The 20,363-nt window shown below is 35.0% G+C and overlaps 1 protein-coding gene and 1 non-coding gene across 2 annotated transcripts in view; one reads left to right on the forward strand and one right to left on the reverse strand.

Annotated features, from left to right (window-relative positions):
* Nucleotides 1-20,363, forward strand: part of MTPN (myotrophin) — a 50,014-nt gene that overhangs the window by 13,235 nt on the left and 16,416 nt on the right. The window contains exons 2-3 of the mRNA XM_032275899.1: nt 12,928-13,041; nt 13,884-13,967. Of these exons, the coding sequence (XP_032131790.1) occupies nt 12,928-13,041; nt 13,884-13,967 (198 nt within the window). The remainder of the gene's footprint in view (nt 1-12,927; nt 13,042-13,883; nt 13,968-20,363) is intronic.
* On the reverse strand, nt 3,953-4,059 carry LOC116550448. The gene has a single exon (XR_004268417.1). It is a non-coding gene; the product is annotated as a U6 spliceosomal RNA (small nuclear RNA).

Consider the following 20,363-nt stretch of genomic DNA (forward strand, 5'->3'; position numbering starts at 1 on the left):
GACAAGATTTGAACTATGCCCTAACTCGCCCCAAAAGTGTATGTTTTTCTTTCGTTTTGCATTGACATATTTTAGATCTACAAGTAAAATAGAAAAACAGAAAAAAACTGAAGATGGACTATTACAGTAAATAAAACATTGAAATTAACCAGCAAAAAATAGGAGGAACATACAAACTTTGAACTAATAAAAATAGAAATTTCCAGAACTGAAAACACCCAAGATTGTAAATAAAGGGTCCCCAAACTTCTGTGCAAAATTAGCACAACTGAAAGGCAAGAAACATTCTAGCTAAAATGTTTAGCTACACAGATTTTTTTTAAATCTGTAAATTAGGAAGAATAGTAACATTAATTCCAAGGGTGTAAAATCAGTTTACCTTTAGATTTTTTTCTGATAGTAGCAGAAAACAGTGCAACAAGCAGTTCTATCAGGAATAAGGGCTGTGAAAAAAAAAATTTCAAGTTGTCATTCATGTATATTGGCAGCAGAAAAACAATCTTAAGAAAATTTGTATTTTTCCTACTCAGTAGATTTCTACAGATTATATACTTTGAAACTTTAGGTATTGAATTTTTATCTTTGCCTCTCTTTCTGGCCTCTTGTCACCTTTTTTCTTTCCTTTCTTCTCTCTTCCCTCCCTCCCCTCCAACTGTGGAGCCATGAATTAGAATCTTGTAAGTGAAGCTACTTTTTGATCATGTGAGTCTTTTTTCCAAATTGACATACTACCATAATGTTTTAAATGGATTTTCTTAATTTTGATAGTCTGTCTTTATATAAACACATGCATTTTGTTATTAAAATTTTAATTTTTACCACGATTACACTTTTAAAAAATACTATTTTGTTAAAAAATGTCTAAGTGTAATTAATCGCTTCTAAGTCTTCCAAAGAAGAAAAATTCTGTGTATTTAATAAGTAAATCAGCTGAAAACTAAAACTAAAATTTATATAATTTGAATGACTGAAGTAGTCATTTTTGAAAGAAAATAATGCCTTGGAAATAAGGTTCCAAGTATATGTACAGGTGGGATAACAATACATAACAAACGTATTGTTGGTCATTATTTAAAATGAGTTCATATTCATAGCTTGTACGTTTGATGCATTTGGGAGGATGACATCAGCAAGAGAAAGTTTGCATTTAGTGCCATGTTAACGTTTCAGGAAATATGTCAAGTAAGAGCAGTTGATTTTCTACTTTCATCCTTTCAGACCTGCTTTCTTTCTGTTGTGCCATCTCTCAGTTTTTCTGTATTTAAAGTTCCAGATAAAGTATTAATGTGTTGTCACCTTTCTTGTTTGCTTTGCCCCCTCAGTGGTAGATTTTACATATAAACCCATTGCTGTGTTGTAATTTATAATTGTGATATTGACACACTGATGTCACCAGTACAGTAATATGTGATTCTTTTTTGCAAAGTTGTATCCTAAATAAGGACTTTTAATCTGGGGGATTGGGTAGGGAGGAGGACAGAGAGTGAGTGTTGGGAAAGAATGGATGGTGGATGGTATTATAGCATTCATCTCAAATGGATCTGTCATTTTTAAAATATTGAATACTGCAGTCTTAAGGAATTCTGAATTCTCAGTGGGGAAGGGTAATAAGTTAGTAACTGAAATTATTGGGGACATTGATTCAACTATATAGAATTTTGTAAATTTAATAGTTTTGCTCCTTTTCACTGTCATGTATTCAATATTTAATTTACATGCTGTGGTACAAAGTGGTTACACATATGCTGATTTAGTCTACTATTTGTTAGGTAGCTTTTGGGACACTGATCTCTTGTGACAGTACAGTATGTACTTCTGCTTTAGAACTCAGTGGCAGCAATGAGTACCTATCTTAGAAAGCAAAGGAAGAGTATTATTTCTTTTCACCTGACAAAAGGCCTAAAAAACACCCTCTGTAGAAGTCACATGGCCATTTCATTTAGAAATAGCATAAAGAGTACTCTCATTGTAGTGTTTATTATTCAAATAAACTTAATGCTCTGTAATAGAGGCCTGTAAGAAGTACTAATCTAGTGAATAACCCCCACCACGCCACATAATGGAGGAGCATGTAAAAGATTTTGCTTTTGAAGAGAAAGTCTGGAACTATTAAAAAGATATCACATATTTGTTAATACGTTTTATGTTTCATATTAAAAACCAGTTAGGAGAATAGGGGAGAAAAAATTGAAAAAAGCTGGGAAAAATATAATGAACAATGACAGTCTTTTAAAATCCGTGTAATTTCATATTGATTTAACTAACCACCTCCAGATTGGTTTTTCACAGATTTGGTTCTGTCCATAAGTAATATTCTTGCCATTAACAGAATAATTAACCTTTATTTTCAAAATGGTCTGTAATTCTAGTATTGAGTCTTTGCTCCATCAGTAATTTAGGAGATTTAGTATTGGTTTGGTTGTATGTGTTTTGTGTGTTATTTTTGTTCATTCTTTGAGTTATTTTCTTATGTTTACTTTGTGCTAAAGCTTTTGGTATTAATTTTGCTTTATTACACTAGGATTAAATAATGGGTTCTGTAAGGTTTTAAGACTTTGGAATATTGAAGTTTTTCTTTGTTCTATTATAATAATATTTTGCTAATATTCAGTGAAATAGTAAGGTACAATTTCCATAGAGTAAAAAGTTTGATATACATTAATTCAATCTCATTAATTATTAATTATGCCTGCTATGTCCTTACCTGCCAGAGACTGAGAAGATTATGATAGTCTCTCTGTACAGTGCTATTTTTATCAATTGTTTTCTTACCATTCTTCAGATTATACATTTTTAATGTATACATTATTAAATGTAGACTAGCTTATACATTTTTTAATGTAAAATGAACATCTTTCCCACTTTTTTTGCTTTTTTGAATTCTACTTTATCATGTACTGATATTATTATTCTTAGCTTTTTAGATTTATGTGCCTATTATATTTTTGACCATTTAAAAATATTTTACATTTTCATATTTTGCTTTTGAGTATCTCTCAGTAGCAGCTTCTGGTTGGAAATTTGTTTACTGTTCTTTTTGTTGTTTAACAAAATTCAGAATTCTTCTTTATCTTTAAATTTGACATTAAGAGCCTAGCACATTGAACCTGTAGTACCAGCTACTGGGGAGGCTGGGGCAGGAGGATTGCTTGAACCCAGCAGTTCAAATCCAGCCTGGACAAGGTAGTGAGATGCTGTCTCAAAAAAAAAGGGGTGGGGGAGTATATATTTCATACTCTCTCCAAACATCTGATAGTTTATCTCTGTAGTCCTTTGGATTTCAGTGCTCTAGGGAAGCCACAAATAAGAGACCAGCCTAATTTAATTTTTTTTTTTTGGTGCTAATGTGATTTTGACTTTTTAATTTTGGGGATCTTTCTCCTTTATCCTTATAAAAAAGAAATTATAAAACTGTATTTTTTGGAGGGGGGAATATCTGAAGTTTTGCCTACGGTACAGCAAGTTTTTTTACAATCTATAGGCTCAGGTCCTTCCTGAGTTCAAAAACCTTTTTAAAACTTTCTGTTCCCGTGGTAGTTATGTATTATTTATAAGTTAGAACCTTACACTCCTTATACCAATCATCTTTTTCTTTAAACATTTGTACTACTTTATCAACTCAGTATTCTGGGAAAATTTCTTAAGCTTGTTCACAAGTCTTTACTTAATTGAGTTTTCTTAATTTGAGTAGTATTTCCCAACTTTACTGACTTTGTTACAAACTTTAATTTTGCAATTGCAGTTTTAATTTCCGTGCTATATGTCACTTTCTCTGCAGCTCCCCTTTCCTATCAGACTGCATGTCAGTTTGTTTACTTTGTGTGTTTGCCTGTTCTCTTCTCAAGACATTCTTACGCACTGAGCCCTTGTCTTTTGGATTCCATTTTGATTACTCTGTAGATGTTTTCTAAAGATTTTTTTTTTTTTTTTTTTTTTTTTAATTAAAAACCAAAAAAATATGAACTGCTTCATGAATTTGCATGTCACCCTTGTGGAGAGGCCGCGCTAATCTTCTGTGTATTGTTCCAGTTTTAGTATATGTGCTGCCAAGGCAAACACTAAAGTTAAGTTTCTTATATTAAATCATTCAGAGGTATGTATTTCTTAGAGGCTTTTTCTTTTTTTTTTTTTCTTTTTCTACTACATTTTAGAGGAAAGAATTTTCAATATATTTCTTTTGCCATATGATTAGTTTTTATACACTGACCTCCGTATTGGTTTTCTTCTGTTACCTATCCTTTATAAGGGGGAGACGCTATTCAGATTTAGGGTGTGCTAGCAGTTAAGATGTAAGGATTGCCTCTGACCACCTGTTTATAAGACCACCACTTATGACCTGTTTATGTACTAGAAGAATCCTTGTGCTGATGGTTTTGTTCATCTGATCTTTTATATTCTCCATTGCCTAAGACATAACTTCATTACATTGTTTTTTAAAAAATGAAATCATGAAGACTGGAAAAGAGGATCTGTTTTATTTTTCTTAAGAAAAAAATGTTAGGCTTAGGCCAAGCTTTACCTCTTCTTAGTTGCTTTATTAGACCCCTCCTAGGCTGAGCTACACCTCCTTTTCTTTATTCCCAAAACAAAGTCATAGCCTGTACCGCAGCTTTATCATGTGATATAATTTAATCACATGATATGAATGGTTTACTTGTTGTCTTGCCTTTTATGGTTACAAATTCTTTGTGGGGAGTGACTCCTCTTTCACCATTATCTCAGATGCTTACCACAGTTCCCAAAGCTTTATAAGCTATCAGTAAATGTTTCGTGAATGATTGAGTAATCAAATTGCTATCTTTGGGAAAATATTAGAATAAACTATCTAATAAGCATGAAATACTACAAGGAAAAAGCAACTTGGTATTGTAAACTTATACCATATAAGTTTGATTTCATCCTGTTGCAGTAAAGCAAGAGGCAATACACTAGTTTATCTTGATCTTAAAAAAACAGATGTTCCATTTAAAAAACAACAACAGATGTTCCCCTTGAATAATACTGACAAACTAGAAAAATCTTTCCTTGCTTGTAGTACTGTTAAAAAAGCAAACAACTGACTCAGTGGTGATAGCCAGGTGGCATATACTAAATACACACCATACAGCCAATAGGATTGTTCTCAGAAAATAGATCTATGACATGTCCTATTTAATATTTAATTTCTCTTCTCTGGATTAAAAACAATTGATGGCACACTCACCAAATTTTCCTGAGAATAGTATCTGCAGTTTGATTCAGTGAATTTCGCCATTTATGTTCTTCAGAGTCAGCTTAATCTAATTCTGTACTTCACATTTTACATTCTAACATCTCGATCCACCCATGTATAGGTTTCAGTAGCAAAGCCAGGGATATGCAATGATTGTTAGTGTTTACACAGAGTACTAATCAACCCATGAGTACTTTTCCCCCAATCTCCAAGGCGAAGTGGTATCTGTGACCCAATTTTAGGGACGTTAAAAGACAGAAAAACGTGTGCTTTGGAATCAATGAAATACAGAACTATTATGTTCTGTAAAATAAGAATTTTAGTGTTACAGGGTATTTGATACTTATTACATGTCTGGAATTAGAATAAGTAAACTGTGGTATATCCATTTGATAGAATATATGTATCTTTCAAGAATTATGCCTCGTGAAAGAATACATGTGATTACAACTTTTTAAAGCAACTATTTTCATAGAAAATAAACAGAATTAACAGCAGAGTGTTAACGGTGATTGTATTTTGGATGGTAGGCCTTGCTAGATTTTTTTTTTTTTTTTTTAAAAAGAGGTTTTTACCATGTTGTGCAGGCTGGTTTTGTCCTCCCAACCTCAGGCGATCCAATTGCCTTGGCCTCCAAAGTGCTTGGGTTACAGGTGTGAGCGACCACACCTGGCCCTTTTTTTTTTTAAGCTAAAATATTTTTTAATTTCCAGATTTTATAAGTGGTGGCAGTGGGGTGGTTTATAACACTTATCAGGGGATCATTTTGAAATAATTCATGCTATAATAATTTCCTTTTTTTTTTTTTTTGAAGTTTCTAGGCTGTTATAAAGGTAATCTGAAATACTTCACTGAAATTTGAATGTTTCAATGATATCCTTGGGGGAATGATGGGGAAGGATGGTTGGATGAAAGGGTCATGAACTATTAGGGATCAGCAGATGATAGGTCTCTCTGAATTAGTGACTCAAATTCAGGATAATAACAATGAAAATATTTAGTTTTGTTACAGTGTGTTGTGACTGCTAAACACAATTAATAAACTAATGTAAAAATAAGAATTGCTTGTGCCATGTGTCTGCAAGGGATAGAACCAGACTAGTAAACAGTGAATTTTCCAGTACTAAGAGCAGGAATGGACTGATCAGCAAGGTTCCGAATTGCCTTTCATTAGAGATACTCAGTTATAGGTTGGGCAGTCACAAGCAAGGATTAAAACATAGAATGGGTGGCTGAACTAGATAGCATTCAGAGCTCCTTTCAACACCAATACTGTATAATTTTCAGAGACCCTAATAATGTTTTAAAAACTATTTCACTTTGTGAAGTAGTAGCTGTTCGGTAGGCAATAGGTTGCATTGTGACAAAGCAGTTCTAAGTGACTATCGGATTCATTAAAATAAGACTGCTGTGCACAAGTCACCACAGACATGTAGGCAACATATAAACAAGTAAGACATTGTTGTTTCGTTGTTCTTTCTTTAATGAAGTTTTTATTAAAGTATATAAATAACAAATACCTGATCAAATAGAGGTCAGTGTAATGAGAGACATATAAACAAGAACTATGAGGATTAAAATAAGGGAATTAGATATTGAGAATATCAGGAAAATGCCAATAATATTTCATTTTTCTCAGTTGAAAAATCTGTCCAGTGCCCAGTCCTAAAATGCCACGTGTGTTAGTCCGTTTAGGGTGGTTAAAAAGGAATATCTGAGACTGAGTACTTTATAAAGAACAAGGTTTATTTGGTTCATGATTCTGATGTATAGGAAAGTGTAAGATTGGTACCTGCATCTGTCAAGGGCCACAGACTGCCTCCACTCATGGCAGAAAGTGAAGGGGAGCCAGGTGTAGAGAGATCACATGGTGAAAGAGGAAGCAAGGAAGGTTAGAGGTGCCAGGCTCTTATTAACAACCAGCTCTCACAAGAACTAAGGGATAAGAATTCACTTACCCCACACCCAGTGAGAACATTAATCTGTTCATCAGAGATCCACTCCCATGACCCAGACACCTCTCTTTAGGCCCCCACCTGTAATATTAAATTTCAACATGAGAGTTTCTGGACACACATCAAAACTATAGCACTATACTTTGGCATTGGAATAAATGATATAATAAGTAGGTTCTCCTCCAACATGGAACTCACCAACTACTCTTATTTTAATTTTTTAACACTAAGAAGAATTCAGGTTAGTACCAAGGAAGACTCAGAGAAGCTCATCTCGGGTTGCCAGAATGTAATCTTAAGACCTTTCTTGGGTTCCATTTGATTTAGAATTTCACATAGACTTTCTCCTTTCCACTATAATCTCAATCCTCCTCTACACTCTTAGAGGTACCAGAAGTCAACCCATCCTAAAGCATTTTATGATCTCTGTGGTGGTTTCAGATAGAGTGTATGTATTTAATTTAAACTCATCACCAGAATATACTATGAAATAGTAGTGTTTCATATTTATTTGTATTATGTATAATATTAACATATTATATATGTTACTTATATTACATATATGGAATATACCATATTAGAGAAAATAGGTTCAAAGCAATTTAGTATGTTTTAATATAATACAATCTAGGTTGTGTATTTAATAACTGACAGACTTCTTGTTGCAATGAAAGGAAAGAGTAAAGGGAAGCTTTGTTATTTGCAAAGTAGAGACCTTTGACCTCGGCAAAAGTGGTTATGGTAATAGTGTTGAGGGTGGAAGCCAGATTAGAGTGGACGGTGAAACACTGAAGATAGCAAATACAGACAACCCTTAAGTTGAGCCCTGGAAGGGAAGAAAGAGAACAGTAACTGAAGGGCAGATGTCAAGTCCAAGCGGAGGTTTTTGTGCTGCTGTTGGCTTTTTTAGTGAAAGAGCTGTGAATGGCACATGCCAATGAGCAGGAGCCAGTAAAACAGGAGAGGTTGAAAACACAGTCAGGAAAAGGAATAAACATGCAGTTTTCCCCCAAAAAAAGAAGAGAGAAGGGACGATATACAAAACATAGGTGAGGGATGGCTTTAGATAGGATGAGAGGATGGGTCAGTTGCGGGAAGGTGTGATAGAGGGAAGTTCCTGAGGGAGATCTTGTCTGAAGGCAGTCTTATGTATAAAGAAGGATATGGGCTTATCTGCTGAGAATGAAGGGGAAGGAGGAGACAAAAGTCTAAGGTCTATAATAAGTGGAAGAGGTTTAAAATAGTCTCTGTGGAAAGTGGAAGAGCCAGAGGAAAAGGAAAACATGGTAACATTTCCATCTGAGCTAAGGAACCTAAGATTGTGTATCTCTCTTCTCTGTCCCCAGAGTCTGGGAAAGAAAATGAGGGTTTGATTTTTCTCTGTAGCCGGTAATGTTTTATGAAGGTAGATTGAAGATTACAGAATAGGTGTCTTTATCTGTGGTGATGTCAGTAAGGCCTAGAATATAGGCTGCAGGCGGGGAAGAAAGGATCTATATAGAGCACTATCTTCCTTCCCTATTTCACCACCACTAGTTGAATCTACCACCCGTCAAGACTGCTGAAAACCTGGTGAAATTGTCATTCAGGCCCACCCCCCAACCATGTGATCTGCAGATAAAAGATAGCTTTAATTCTTCCTTTCCAAAATGGATGCCTTTTATTTCTTTTCATGCCTGATTGTACTGATTAGAACCTCTGGTGCAACACTGAAGTGGTAAGAACAGACATCCTTGTCTTGTTCCTGATCTTAGGAGGAAAGCTTTCAGTCGTTTACCAATTAAGTATGATCTTAAATGTAGGGTTTTCTGTAGGCCAAGAAAGTTTCCTTCTTATCCTAGTTTGCTAAATTCTGATGAGAAATGGAGATTGGTTTCTTTTTTAATCCATTGAGATGATCAATCATATGCCTTTTACTTGTTGTTTGTTAAAATGGTAAATTATATTCACTGACTTTTCAAATATCAAATCAACCTTATTCCTGGGATGAACCCCACTGGGTCATGGTATATTATCCTTATTACATAATGTTGGATTAAATTTGCTACAATTTTGTCTAAAATTTTTCCATCACTTTTCATGAGGAATATTGGCATATAGTATTCTTTTCTTATAGCAACTTTGTCTTGTTTTAGAATCAAAGTAATGCTGAACTCACAGAATGAGTTGAGATAACATCCCATCTATTACATTTTCAGGAAGAGTGGGTAGAATTGGTATTATTTCTTCACTTAAGTGTCTGGTAGAATTTACAGTGGTGCCATCTGGAGTCTGAAGGTTTCTTTGTGGAGAGATAATCTGTAGTCTGATATTGGCACTTTGTGGCTTCACTCTTTTCCTGATGACTCTTGCTAGAGGCTTATCAGTTGTATAGATCTTGAAGAATCAGCTTTTGATTCCTCTCATTTTTCTGTTTACTTTTTCTTTTTTACCCTGATCTTTATTCTTTTTTCCTGCTTATTTTGGATTTAATTTTTTTTCTAGTTTCTTATGGTGGAAATACAAAGATTATTCATTTGAAATCTTTCTGTTTTTCTAGTACAGGCATTTAGTGCTATAAATTTCTCCATAAGTACTGCTTTGCTAAGGCCCTGCTGACAAGGTATTTTTTTTCTGTCAGTCACACAAAGCCTTTTCATTCTCGTCATCTTTTTGTATGCTAAAATAAGAATTGTAATGTAAATCTCTGAAGGCATAAAGGAGAAAGTTTAAACTCACAACCCCATTTCATAGGCATTTTGCACTCTCATATTAAGTGTGCCAAGGAGGATGTAACATTTTGATTCGTGGAAGTATCTTTGACAAAGCCATCTTATCGATGACTTACTGCAGGTATTTATTTGCTTTGTCTCACTCTAAAGACTCGTCCAGTTAATCCTGTCCAACTAACATTAACAATAGAAAGGAAATGTTAATAGAGGAAAACTAATTTTATCTGAATTGTTAAGTATTCTTTGCCTCAACAACATTTTTGCAGTTGGGAATAAAGACTGAGGTTGTATGGCAATTCGCCCTTACTATTTAAATTTGATTTTGAATATAAAACATGTTACAATAAATAATGTCTTTAATTATTCGTATTTCAACCATTGTGCAGAAACTTGCCTTAATCCTATTTTGAATAATCTTTTCTGTCCAGTATAGGCCAGTGCCAAGAATCCACAAAAATAATAGTTAACCTTTATTAAATATAATAGCCTTTATTAAACATGTATTAAACAGTGTGTCAGGCACTATGTTAAACACTTTGCATGGCTTATCTCATCTAATGAAACACTAAAATCCTGTGAAGGGTAGGTATTTCTATTCTCATTTTACAGATAAGAAAACTAAAATTTAGAAAGTACCTGGTCTCTGGTCCCACAACTAAGTGGTAGAGTTGGGGTACTGACCTGGTCTCCAGTGATTTTAGGCACATTATACACCCTCCTTCTATATCCTTCTGATTTACAGGAGGTCCTGTTGTAATGCACATATTATATATTGACTTGAGTAAACAATTCATTAGAAATTATTGCTTTGATTACTGCAGTCTTAACTTAGAAAAAGATTGTTTTATTATCTAATATTTCAGAGTAAGAAGATGCTTTCTGATAAAACCCTTGTTCCGCCAAAAAAACAATATGTTTGAAATACACATGTGGGCTGGAATTTGGAAACACTCTATAATTTAGTTTCTTTACTTAATGCTTCACTGTCACCATTGGTTGCTATGGTAGACAGTTGGTATCACCCTTCTCTCAGAATGCTTAAGAATAAGTAAATTCATATTTGAGTATACCTATTATGTACATAGATAATACTTACAGATAATAGCCAACCATATTTCTATTAATATTAGCTAATATGATATCCCAGTGCTTTACATGGATCATATAGTTTAATCCTCACAACTCCATGAGCTGTAGGTACTGTCATCTCTATTTTACGGTTAAGAAAACTCATACACATAGAAAGTAAGTAACTTGCCCAAGGTGTATGGTGATGGAGCTCCTGTTATTAACTCCCATATCATACTATAGGAAAATATAAAGAAGAAAACATGTATATTCTCAAGGAATTTGCATTCTGTTGGGAAAGAAGGCATACACAAAGTTGTAAGGGCATCATATTTAAATACTGATTCCTGTGAGTTTTACAAGAGGGAGAGCTTACCATTACCACGGAAAATTTCATAGACAAGGTAAATGTTACATTTGATTGGGGCTTGTAGAACCTATAGCATTTAAGTTAATGGGAAGGAGGAACGAAGCAAGCATAAATGACAAAGGGGAGGGGGAGTTTAGAGTATGTGTATTTGGAAGAATGGTTTATAGTGGCTGTAAAATGATAGGGCTCTGAACATCTTGATTCACGGTGTATGGCTTGATGTGTTGACCAAACTATACTAAATAAATAACAGAGTTGTTGAGAAAATAAATTTTGTTTGTTTGAGCCAGGGTCTCACTCCTATCACCCAGGCTGGAGTGTAGTGGCGCAGTCATGGCTCATTGCAGCCTCAACTTCCTGGGCTCAGGTGATCCTCCCACCTCAGCCTCCCAAGTAGCTGGACCACAGGAGCATGCCATCACACCCAGCTAATTTTTTATATTTTTAGTAGAGATGGGGTTTCGCCATGTTGCCCAGGCTGGTCTTGAACTCCTAGTCTCGAGTGATCCACCATTCTTGGCCTCCCAAAGTGCTGGGATTACAGGTGTGAGCCACCACATCCAGCTGAGAAAATAAACTCTTTAGGACATTTTGTTCCTCAGTAAAATCTGAACTCTCCTGAGAGGGAATGGGCAAATACCAGATTAGAAACAGCATGTTGGTACAGACAGAGAATGGGTTTAAATCTCTACTCTGTTACTAACTGAACCACGGTAAAAAGTTATTTGACCTCTTTCAGCTTTAGACTTCTCATATATTAGATGGAGGTTTTATCTTCTTGGGGTTGTTTGAAGATTAGAAATAATGGGTATATCAGAGTGCCAGATGTGTTACAGCTGGTCCATAAAGAAGGTAGTCATCAGTTTTAGTCTCTGTTAATCTTCAGTGAATGAAAATGACTTTTTTAGACTTAAGTTCATTTTTCTGGCCCTATACTTCCATTCATCACCAAGATTGTCATGTTCTTCTGAAAGCCCTGAATTCCTTTTTTTATAGCACTTGTATTTTGAAATTATATATTTAAGTTTGTGATTATTAACATCTGCCCCCCAACCCCAGATGATAAGCTTCATGTAGTCAGGAGTCGTGTCTGATTTTGCCGACCACTGTCTCCACTGCCTAGCATGGTGCCTGCCACACAATTGGGCTTTACTGAATGTCGAATGAAATAAATTCTTTATACCTAGTACTGAAATTACCTTGTAATATTGATGGCTGCCTACATCAAAGTAGGAATACTTTCTTTGAAGAATTAAAATACAAGTAATATGAACTGTGTAAAATCTCAGTGCTTGAACTCACTAGTCTTTTGTTGTCACATATTGACATTATGCTGATTGAACCCCTTAGAAATGGAGAGGTTCAGTTTCATTACATTTATCATTATTGTGTATTGTTTTCAGTTTGACTACTCTTGACTTGAAGTTCCGTCATACTGTATGTTAACTCCTGTGCAGAATTTCAAGCTTTTGGTTATTTCATTTTTCAAGAAATGTTAATTGTTTCATGAAACTCCTCTGGCTTTAAGAAAGTAAAAATATCAGGTGCCGCATTTCGCTTCTTAAGACTTCCATTCACATAAATGTTGTTTTCATTTGCTTTTCTTACAAGGGAGAAGATGTCAACCGGACACTAGAAGGTGGAAGGAAGCCTCTTCATTACGCAGCAGACTGTGGGCAGCTTGAAATTCTGGAATTTCTGCTGCTGAAAGGAGCAGATATTAATGTATGTAGACGACATCACTCTTGAAAAAATTCCTGTTAATATGCTATGGGTAATTGTTTTCTATAGATTATAAAATAGTTATTTGTAGAAACTTCATTCTAAATAAGAATACAGTCTGAAATTATGCCAAATTGCCTATAACTTAGAAATACAGATGCAGGATTTTTAAAAATAAGCCAAAAAAACCCCTGACTTTTTTAAGCTAACAAAAATTGAAGGCTAGGATGTCCCCCCACCATTCCCCCATGGCTCTTGCTTTTCAAGTTCTAAAGCTTGGGGAGTTAGCACTATCTGTGAGTAACAAATAGCTATGATGTAATAGAGCATAAGACTCTGCAGTCATAGGCTAAATGTAAACTGGATTATTGGGCAGAGGTCAACAGGCAAGTGGTCAGATAAGCGCAGTCATCTCCCAACTTTAGCCTTTTGTAGCTTCTGCATTTCAAGGGATACCATGTTACCCAGCCCTTCTATCTCCTTATTGGCTGTGTCTTAACCCCATCTTCCCTTACTGGACCACACTGGCATTTCTACAGTTGTGGGGAATCAGGCTCAGAGAGGCTAAATAATAGTCCTATAGTAAGTGGCAGAGCCAAGATTTGAGCTGAGGTCAAAGCCCTACTCCCTGTGCTCTGCTATTCGGACTCCTAAGGAAAGACAGTGCTCCTGGGCTTGGGTCTCTGGTAGCTCTCCAAGAGACTAGACACTTGACTCTGTGGACTGATTTTTTTTATTTTTAATTTGTAGAAAGGCAAATAGGTATATCTTGTAAGAGTTTCCTGGTTAAATCTAGAAAGAAGGAAGAAATGAAAATGGTTACCTCTTTGTTTATTATTTCATAGGCTCCAGATAAACATCATATTACTCCTCTGCTGTCTGCTGTCTATGAGGGTCATGTTTCTTGTGTGAAATTGCTTCTGTCAAAGGTGAGGTCAATTACTAATTGTATTGCTTTTTCTATCACTGTGTTTAAGCCAAGTATTGTTAATTGATTTGAATTTTGTGTGGCAGCAGGGACAGAAAACTGGAAGCAATATACAAAGCCGAGGTCTAGTGTTATTCAAAATAGCTGGCCTGTAAACAGTGACCAGTTTCTGATAGGTAAGGAGCTTGGGTGAATATAAATCAACAGTCTCCTTTGTCAAGAAAATTTTTACCAAAAAAAAAAGTCAGCTTGAAATAAACATTGTACATTGTACTTGATGTAGAAGAATGTCATTTTGGACAGTAATACTTTGTGGATTGGCCCCAGGTTCATAGACCTCCCTTTGAGTAACACTGCTTTGATATATATTAGTGTTATTTTCTGGAGGACATACTGAGCAAAATGGTTAGAGGTAGTTTGCTGTAAGTAAGGGCTCTCCAAGTTACCTAGTTTATTGATATACTTGTGATAGTGATAAATTTGGAGTTTTCCTACCTTTTTTGTCTTTGCTATTATAAGCCCTTCGATAGAGTTCAAAATCCAGACTCAGAAATTAACCATTTAGTTGCAGCCATTCTAGCTGTATTAGATGGATCCTACAGATGTTGGAAAGCAAGAAATCTTTACAAAATATTACCAGTTACAATACTATCACTAGTATTTCAGCTTTGTCATTTTGTGATCATACTCAGGAAAGTGTTCTTTATAATATTTCATTTGGGATCTTAAAATAAGCCCTGCTAAAAGAAGCAAGAGAAAAACAGAAATTAAATGAGTAGATGTATACAAAGCATTTTGCCACACATAGTAAGCACTCAGTAAGTAGTAGCTTTTATTATAAATAAGGTTGAAGAGGATTTTATGTTTTGTAGTGTCACTTTCAATAAGATACAAAGAAAATTGGGAAAGAAGATAGCACATTTATCTCTTAACACTTTATTGACAACTTTGTAAAGAGGTTCTAAAAGCAGTTAATTTGTATCCTCTAAATAGAACTAGAGTTTCTTCTACCCATAGCTTCATGTTAACCACAATTTAAAGATTTCTTTAAATACATGTTTTGTTGTTATTTGGGTTTGGGTTTGGTTATATATCAGGAGCAATTTTCCTACCATACTGATATGAATGATGCATTTCTCCAAAAGCCAAAATAAAGCAAACACTAGTGGATCCAGCATCTGTGATAGGGTGCGCTCACAAAGATTTCCAGTCACTGTCTTTATTGTCCATTCCTCCCCCTACATGCATGAAAGGATTACAATGTACCTTTGAAAACTGCTAGATAATTTCCTCCCTGGGAAATATTTTTGCTTACTGTATCAAAAACAGATTTGCTGTTTATGAAAGATTTATATAATTTCAATACTATACTAGTAAGGACTCTGTCTTGCAAGTAACTCAGACAGGCTTAAATAGTAAAGAGATCTTATTAATTTATATAACTGTACAGTTGAGGCACAGCTTGACCCTGGATTTAAGATGCATGACTATGATCTGATTTTTTATTTTTATTTTTGGCCTGTCTCAGGTCTCTTGCTCAGCATTGGCTTTATTTCTATGGCGTCAGCCTGTCTGCTAGCTCGCAAAAGAAATGGAGGACTCCTTCCTTACCCTTGTTTCCCTCTCTTTTCTTACCCAGCCAAGAGTTTTGTTCTCTGAAAATAAAAACCTCCATAGGAGCCTTCTTTGCCTAGGTTTCTGGCCATTTACTAAATTACCTGCCCTAAATGTACTTTTTCCTTTTAGCCATATCTCAAACTGTAGATCAGAACAATTTGTCTTTGTGTTAGACCTCTCTGTCCTCCTAGGAAAAACAAAATAAGATATAATTTTTATGCTAGTGAGAACCCAAACCTTTGTTCTGTATTCCTTATTCCCAAAACATGATGCTTTAGGTCATTGAGACCTTGTGGTTGTAAGTTTCCATTGTTAAAGAGTTGAAAACATTAAATAAGTTCTTGAAAAGTTAGCTTGATTTGCATGCACATTAGGCCCTAAGATGTTATCCCATAAAGTTCCCTATAAACATGTACTGTTGCTAAATTATTGATTGTGAGATTTCTTACTTTTAACTAGTTTTTTCTTTTACTTATGCTTTTACTTTTTCTTTTACTTCTTTTGTTCTTTTACTTGTGTCTGAACCTTGACTTTTTTAGCCAAATAAGTGACATTCGGAGATAGCTATGTTGGTAGCAGACCATTTTTAACCATGTAGAGCTTTTGTTTTATATCAAAGAGATTTTCTTCTTTCCTTTTTAAAATCAGCATAGTACCTTTTACTTCTGCTTTTTCAAAATTAATTACTTTGATTTTATTATGGCATAAGCTGCTTTAATGGATACCCTGTAGTTTTGTTAGGCAGATTGTTTTTGAAAATTTATTATACTCTTTCAAAAATTCTTAGTTGCTAAAATAGGGCTATTCCAGTGCATCTTTTGAAAGTTATAATCCGTGTTTATATTAAGTCTAATTTGTTCTGCCTTTTATCAAAAATAGAATCCTTATGGATTATTATAAATTCACTTGAAAATACTTGGTTTAAGAACTTTCCAGATTCATTGACATTTCTAATACATTATCCAGTTGATTTATCCTCAGCATAGGAAAAATGGCAAAATAATAAGCAGGGATTTAGAAACTCAATATGAATACAACTAATGGAGGGAATCACAAAAACAAAGATGTTTGCTAGAATATTTGAAATAAAACTTTATATGAATGCTGTATCATTTGTAATTTATTATAAACCCAAATACTTAGGAATTATTATCTCTCTTTTATGTATAAGGAAACCATTTATATCAGGGAGGTATAACTGCTTGAAAGTCAAATAGAATGTAATGGAATCAAGGTTTGTTCCAAGATGTAGAATTCAGCAGCCTGTGTTCTTACTATTACTTGAAATTGCTTTTCAGAATTACTGTCAGGACAATTAATGAGAAATGGAACATGTACATATCTGCAGGTAAAAAGACTTGTGGCCTCATTTTTAAATGGCAGTCTGGTAAATGAGAAGATGTAGAGATCAACAGATGTGAGGCTTGCATTTCAAGGTTTAGGTCTGAGCACATTCTGTGGTATTCCCTTTTTGCCCCCAATGACAGAAAAGATGTTTTTAAAGTGAGTGGACCAGTATCTGCTTTGGACCAGAAGAACTGGATCCATTTAACAAGAAATTGTGAGAAATATTTGAAAGACAGAAAACAGGCAGGATAAGGCCAAAGAAGAAATTCCCAAATATGAACAAGAGAGTATTGTTGCAGAAGGGTAAGATCTGATCCAAGGCCACGCCCATAGGTGCCCAGTACCCCCAAGCAGCAGATGGAGTGATAACTTGAATGCACTTCAGGAAGAAGCATACCCAAAAGGAAAGACTGAGATGCAAGAAGGGGAATGAGTGAGAAGTTAGTATGAATTAGTATGTGAATACCTCTAAGCAAATATTAAACATAAAGCTTTTAAAAATAAGGTAGAATCAAGTAATTGGTAAATAATAGGAGATGATCAAAGCTTCTGGTACTTTCACTAAATCCAGAGTACCTGAGAAACATGGTAAAACTAGCAAGAATAAACAAGGGAAAGGAGGCAGATAATGCAGGCTCAAGGAGCATCCTGGAAGAGGCCGCAGCAGTGGAGGAGTGAGAGTGTGAAGAAGCTGATGTGAGTGTTTGAAACAGACACCCATGATAGCAGAGTGGCAGCTGACCAGCACAGCAGTCTATATAGAGGCCAAGCGCAATGCCTGTTTTTATCAAAGCAAGAATAGGCAGCCTGTATAGTCATGTGTCATTTAGAATTGTAATTATCTCAGTGAAATAAGGTTCCCTTTATTTATCCTAAAAAATCTTAACCAGAAAATTTTTAGAATAAAAAGGATACTGAAAAGGTGGTATTAAAAAGTCCTCCAGTTTGAAAGCTGGCAAACTTTTTCTTAAAGGGTATGCCTTTAAGAAAGGCAGACCACGTGGTCACTGAGGTAACTTTGCCATTGTAGTTCTAAAGCGGCCATAGACAATACATAAACGGATGGGCATGGCTGCATCCCAGTAGAACTTTATATACAAAAACAAACATCCAGGCCATATTTTGCCATCCTTGCTCTAGCTGATAAACAGTTTGGAATTTGTAAGATACATTATTTTAAAACCCTAACCCTCTGTGGTAAGATGATGCTTCCTAAGTGCTACAAGGTGAGTGTGTATCCTTCTGGATGCTTTTATTAGACTGTGCTAGCACTTACTTTTGATGCAGATTTGCAGCCTAGGAGCAATAGACTATAACATATATCGTACATGTGTAGTAGGCTGTACCATCTAGGCTTGTATAAGTACACCCTAGGATGTTCACACAATGATGAAATCCCCTCATTAAGCGACACGTAGCCATATGTATTAGGGTTCATTACTGTCTGTGGTTTCAAGCCATCCATTGGAGGTCTTGGAATATGTCTCCTACAGATAAAGGGAGACTATAATATTTTTCAGTTACGTATCATTTGACATCTTTATCTAGTTTTGTGCTTTAAGAAGACAGTTCTGTAAGAGAAATAATAATAGTTTGCCTGTAGCATTAATACACTGTCATGTTGCACATTTTTTTAATTTTTTATTTATTTTTTTGAGACAGAATCTCCCTCCATCCCCCAGGCTGATGTACAGTGATGCGATCTCAGCTCACTGCAACCCCCACCTCCCAGTTTCAGGCGATTCTTCTCAGCCTTTCAAGTAGTTGGGATTACCACACCCAGCTAATTTTTGTTTTTAGTAGAGACGAGGTTTTGCCATGTTGGCCAGGCTGGTCTTGAACCCCTGACCTCAGGTGATCTGCCCACCTCAGCCTCCCAAAGTGCTGGGATTACAGGCGTGAGCCACTGCAACCAGCCTCATGTTGTGTTGTACATGTCTAATATTAATATAATACACATATTTATGATTACATTTTCTATAAACTCATTAAAATTCCATGTAATTTATGTAATTTCTTATAATTTTAATAAAGAATTTTAAGAAGTTCAGTATTCCTAATCCTAAGGAATACTATTTCTAAATAATCAACTATGAGGTATTGCTTGGAAATATCCTAAATAATTACCTCTTTTATCAATCATTTAAAGATGTTATATTTGCTATAATTTAGAATTTAGACAGATAAGCCTTCAGTCATTTATGCTGGCGTGCTTGCACTCCAATGCCTTGCATGGTATATATTGCTATTAAAAATGACCTCAATCGCCTATAGAAATAAGAATTCTTACAAATAAGTAGAAAAAGTTGTACCCCAGCTTGAGAGAATCAAAATCCCATGAATTGAGAATTTAATGAAAGTTTCAAAACATTGTGATTAGTTTTATTCTTGCATTAAAAAAATAAGCTGACCGCATACTTAATTTGTTATTATAAGCTATCATTATATTACTAGTGATATTTAGCATACTGAGCTATACCTGAGAGGAGAAAGCCCAAAAGAACTGCTTTTTTGTTTTCCTTTTTTTCTCTGATTCTGTGTCAAAAAATTTATCTCCTTAGGAAGCCAACTCTAACCATACAACAACAGTACACACACACACACGCACACACACACACACGACACCAAACACACACCCTGATGGTTATGCAACATTAATTTTAGTGACTCAGCTGCTTCAGACCACTATTCCTGGTTAGTCAACTGCATTCTTTTTATTTAAAGGAAGTCAAAATGTTTTATGTCTTATATATAATTGCTATAGAGATTAAAAAAATACTGAAATTCAGTCTGCTAAGAAAATACAGAAAACCATCTTGTCTGGTAACATTCATGTTTTTGATAAATGTATTTTCTGTGCTTTTTCTTAATCAAGCAGCCAGTTAGTAAAACTTGAATACCCCCTCATGTGTCAGTATTGTTGAGTCCTTGGAAGTGTCTGTGGGGCAGAATGTGCTGCTTGAATTGAGAATCAAATGTGTAAGATAGGAGGGCTGAAAGTCAGCCCCTTCCAGCATAAGCAAATTGGTGCACTTGTAGGCAGAACAAATATTTACTTGAATTACTATTTGTTACTTGAATTACTACCGTACCTCCAATGAAATCTAAATAGCTTCAAATATTCTCAAGCGCACGTGTTATGATTATTTGGAACCCCAAAATTCTGTTACATATGACATGGACAAGTTGGGTTTCAAAAAAGTTTTAGGACTGGTATTCCTCAAAGAACTTAACGGAGATTTCCTGAATTGTCTTAAGAAACTACGTCATAAACGGCCTACCAGAATTATATATCTACAAAATTTATATAATAAATAACTGAAGAACCAACTGTTAAACTTTTGATAGGTTTCACAAATCTCATACACAAGTATGCCCACTGTGTAAGTTCATTGGCGTTAACCATTTAGCTCTTTTAGACTGCAGCACGTCA

This window comes from Sapajus apella, unplaced genomic scaffold, assembly GCF_009761245.1.
Source record: "Sapajus apella isolate SASKATOON/1434 unplaced genomic scaffold, GSC_monkey_1.0 scaffold7, whole genome shotgun sequence".
Classification (NCBI taxonomy): Eukaryota; Metazoa; Chordata; class Mammalia; order Primates; family Cebidae; genus Sapajus; species Sapajus apella.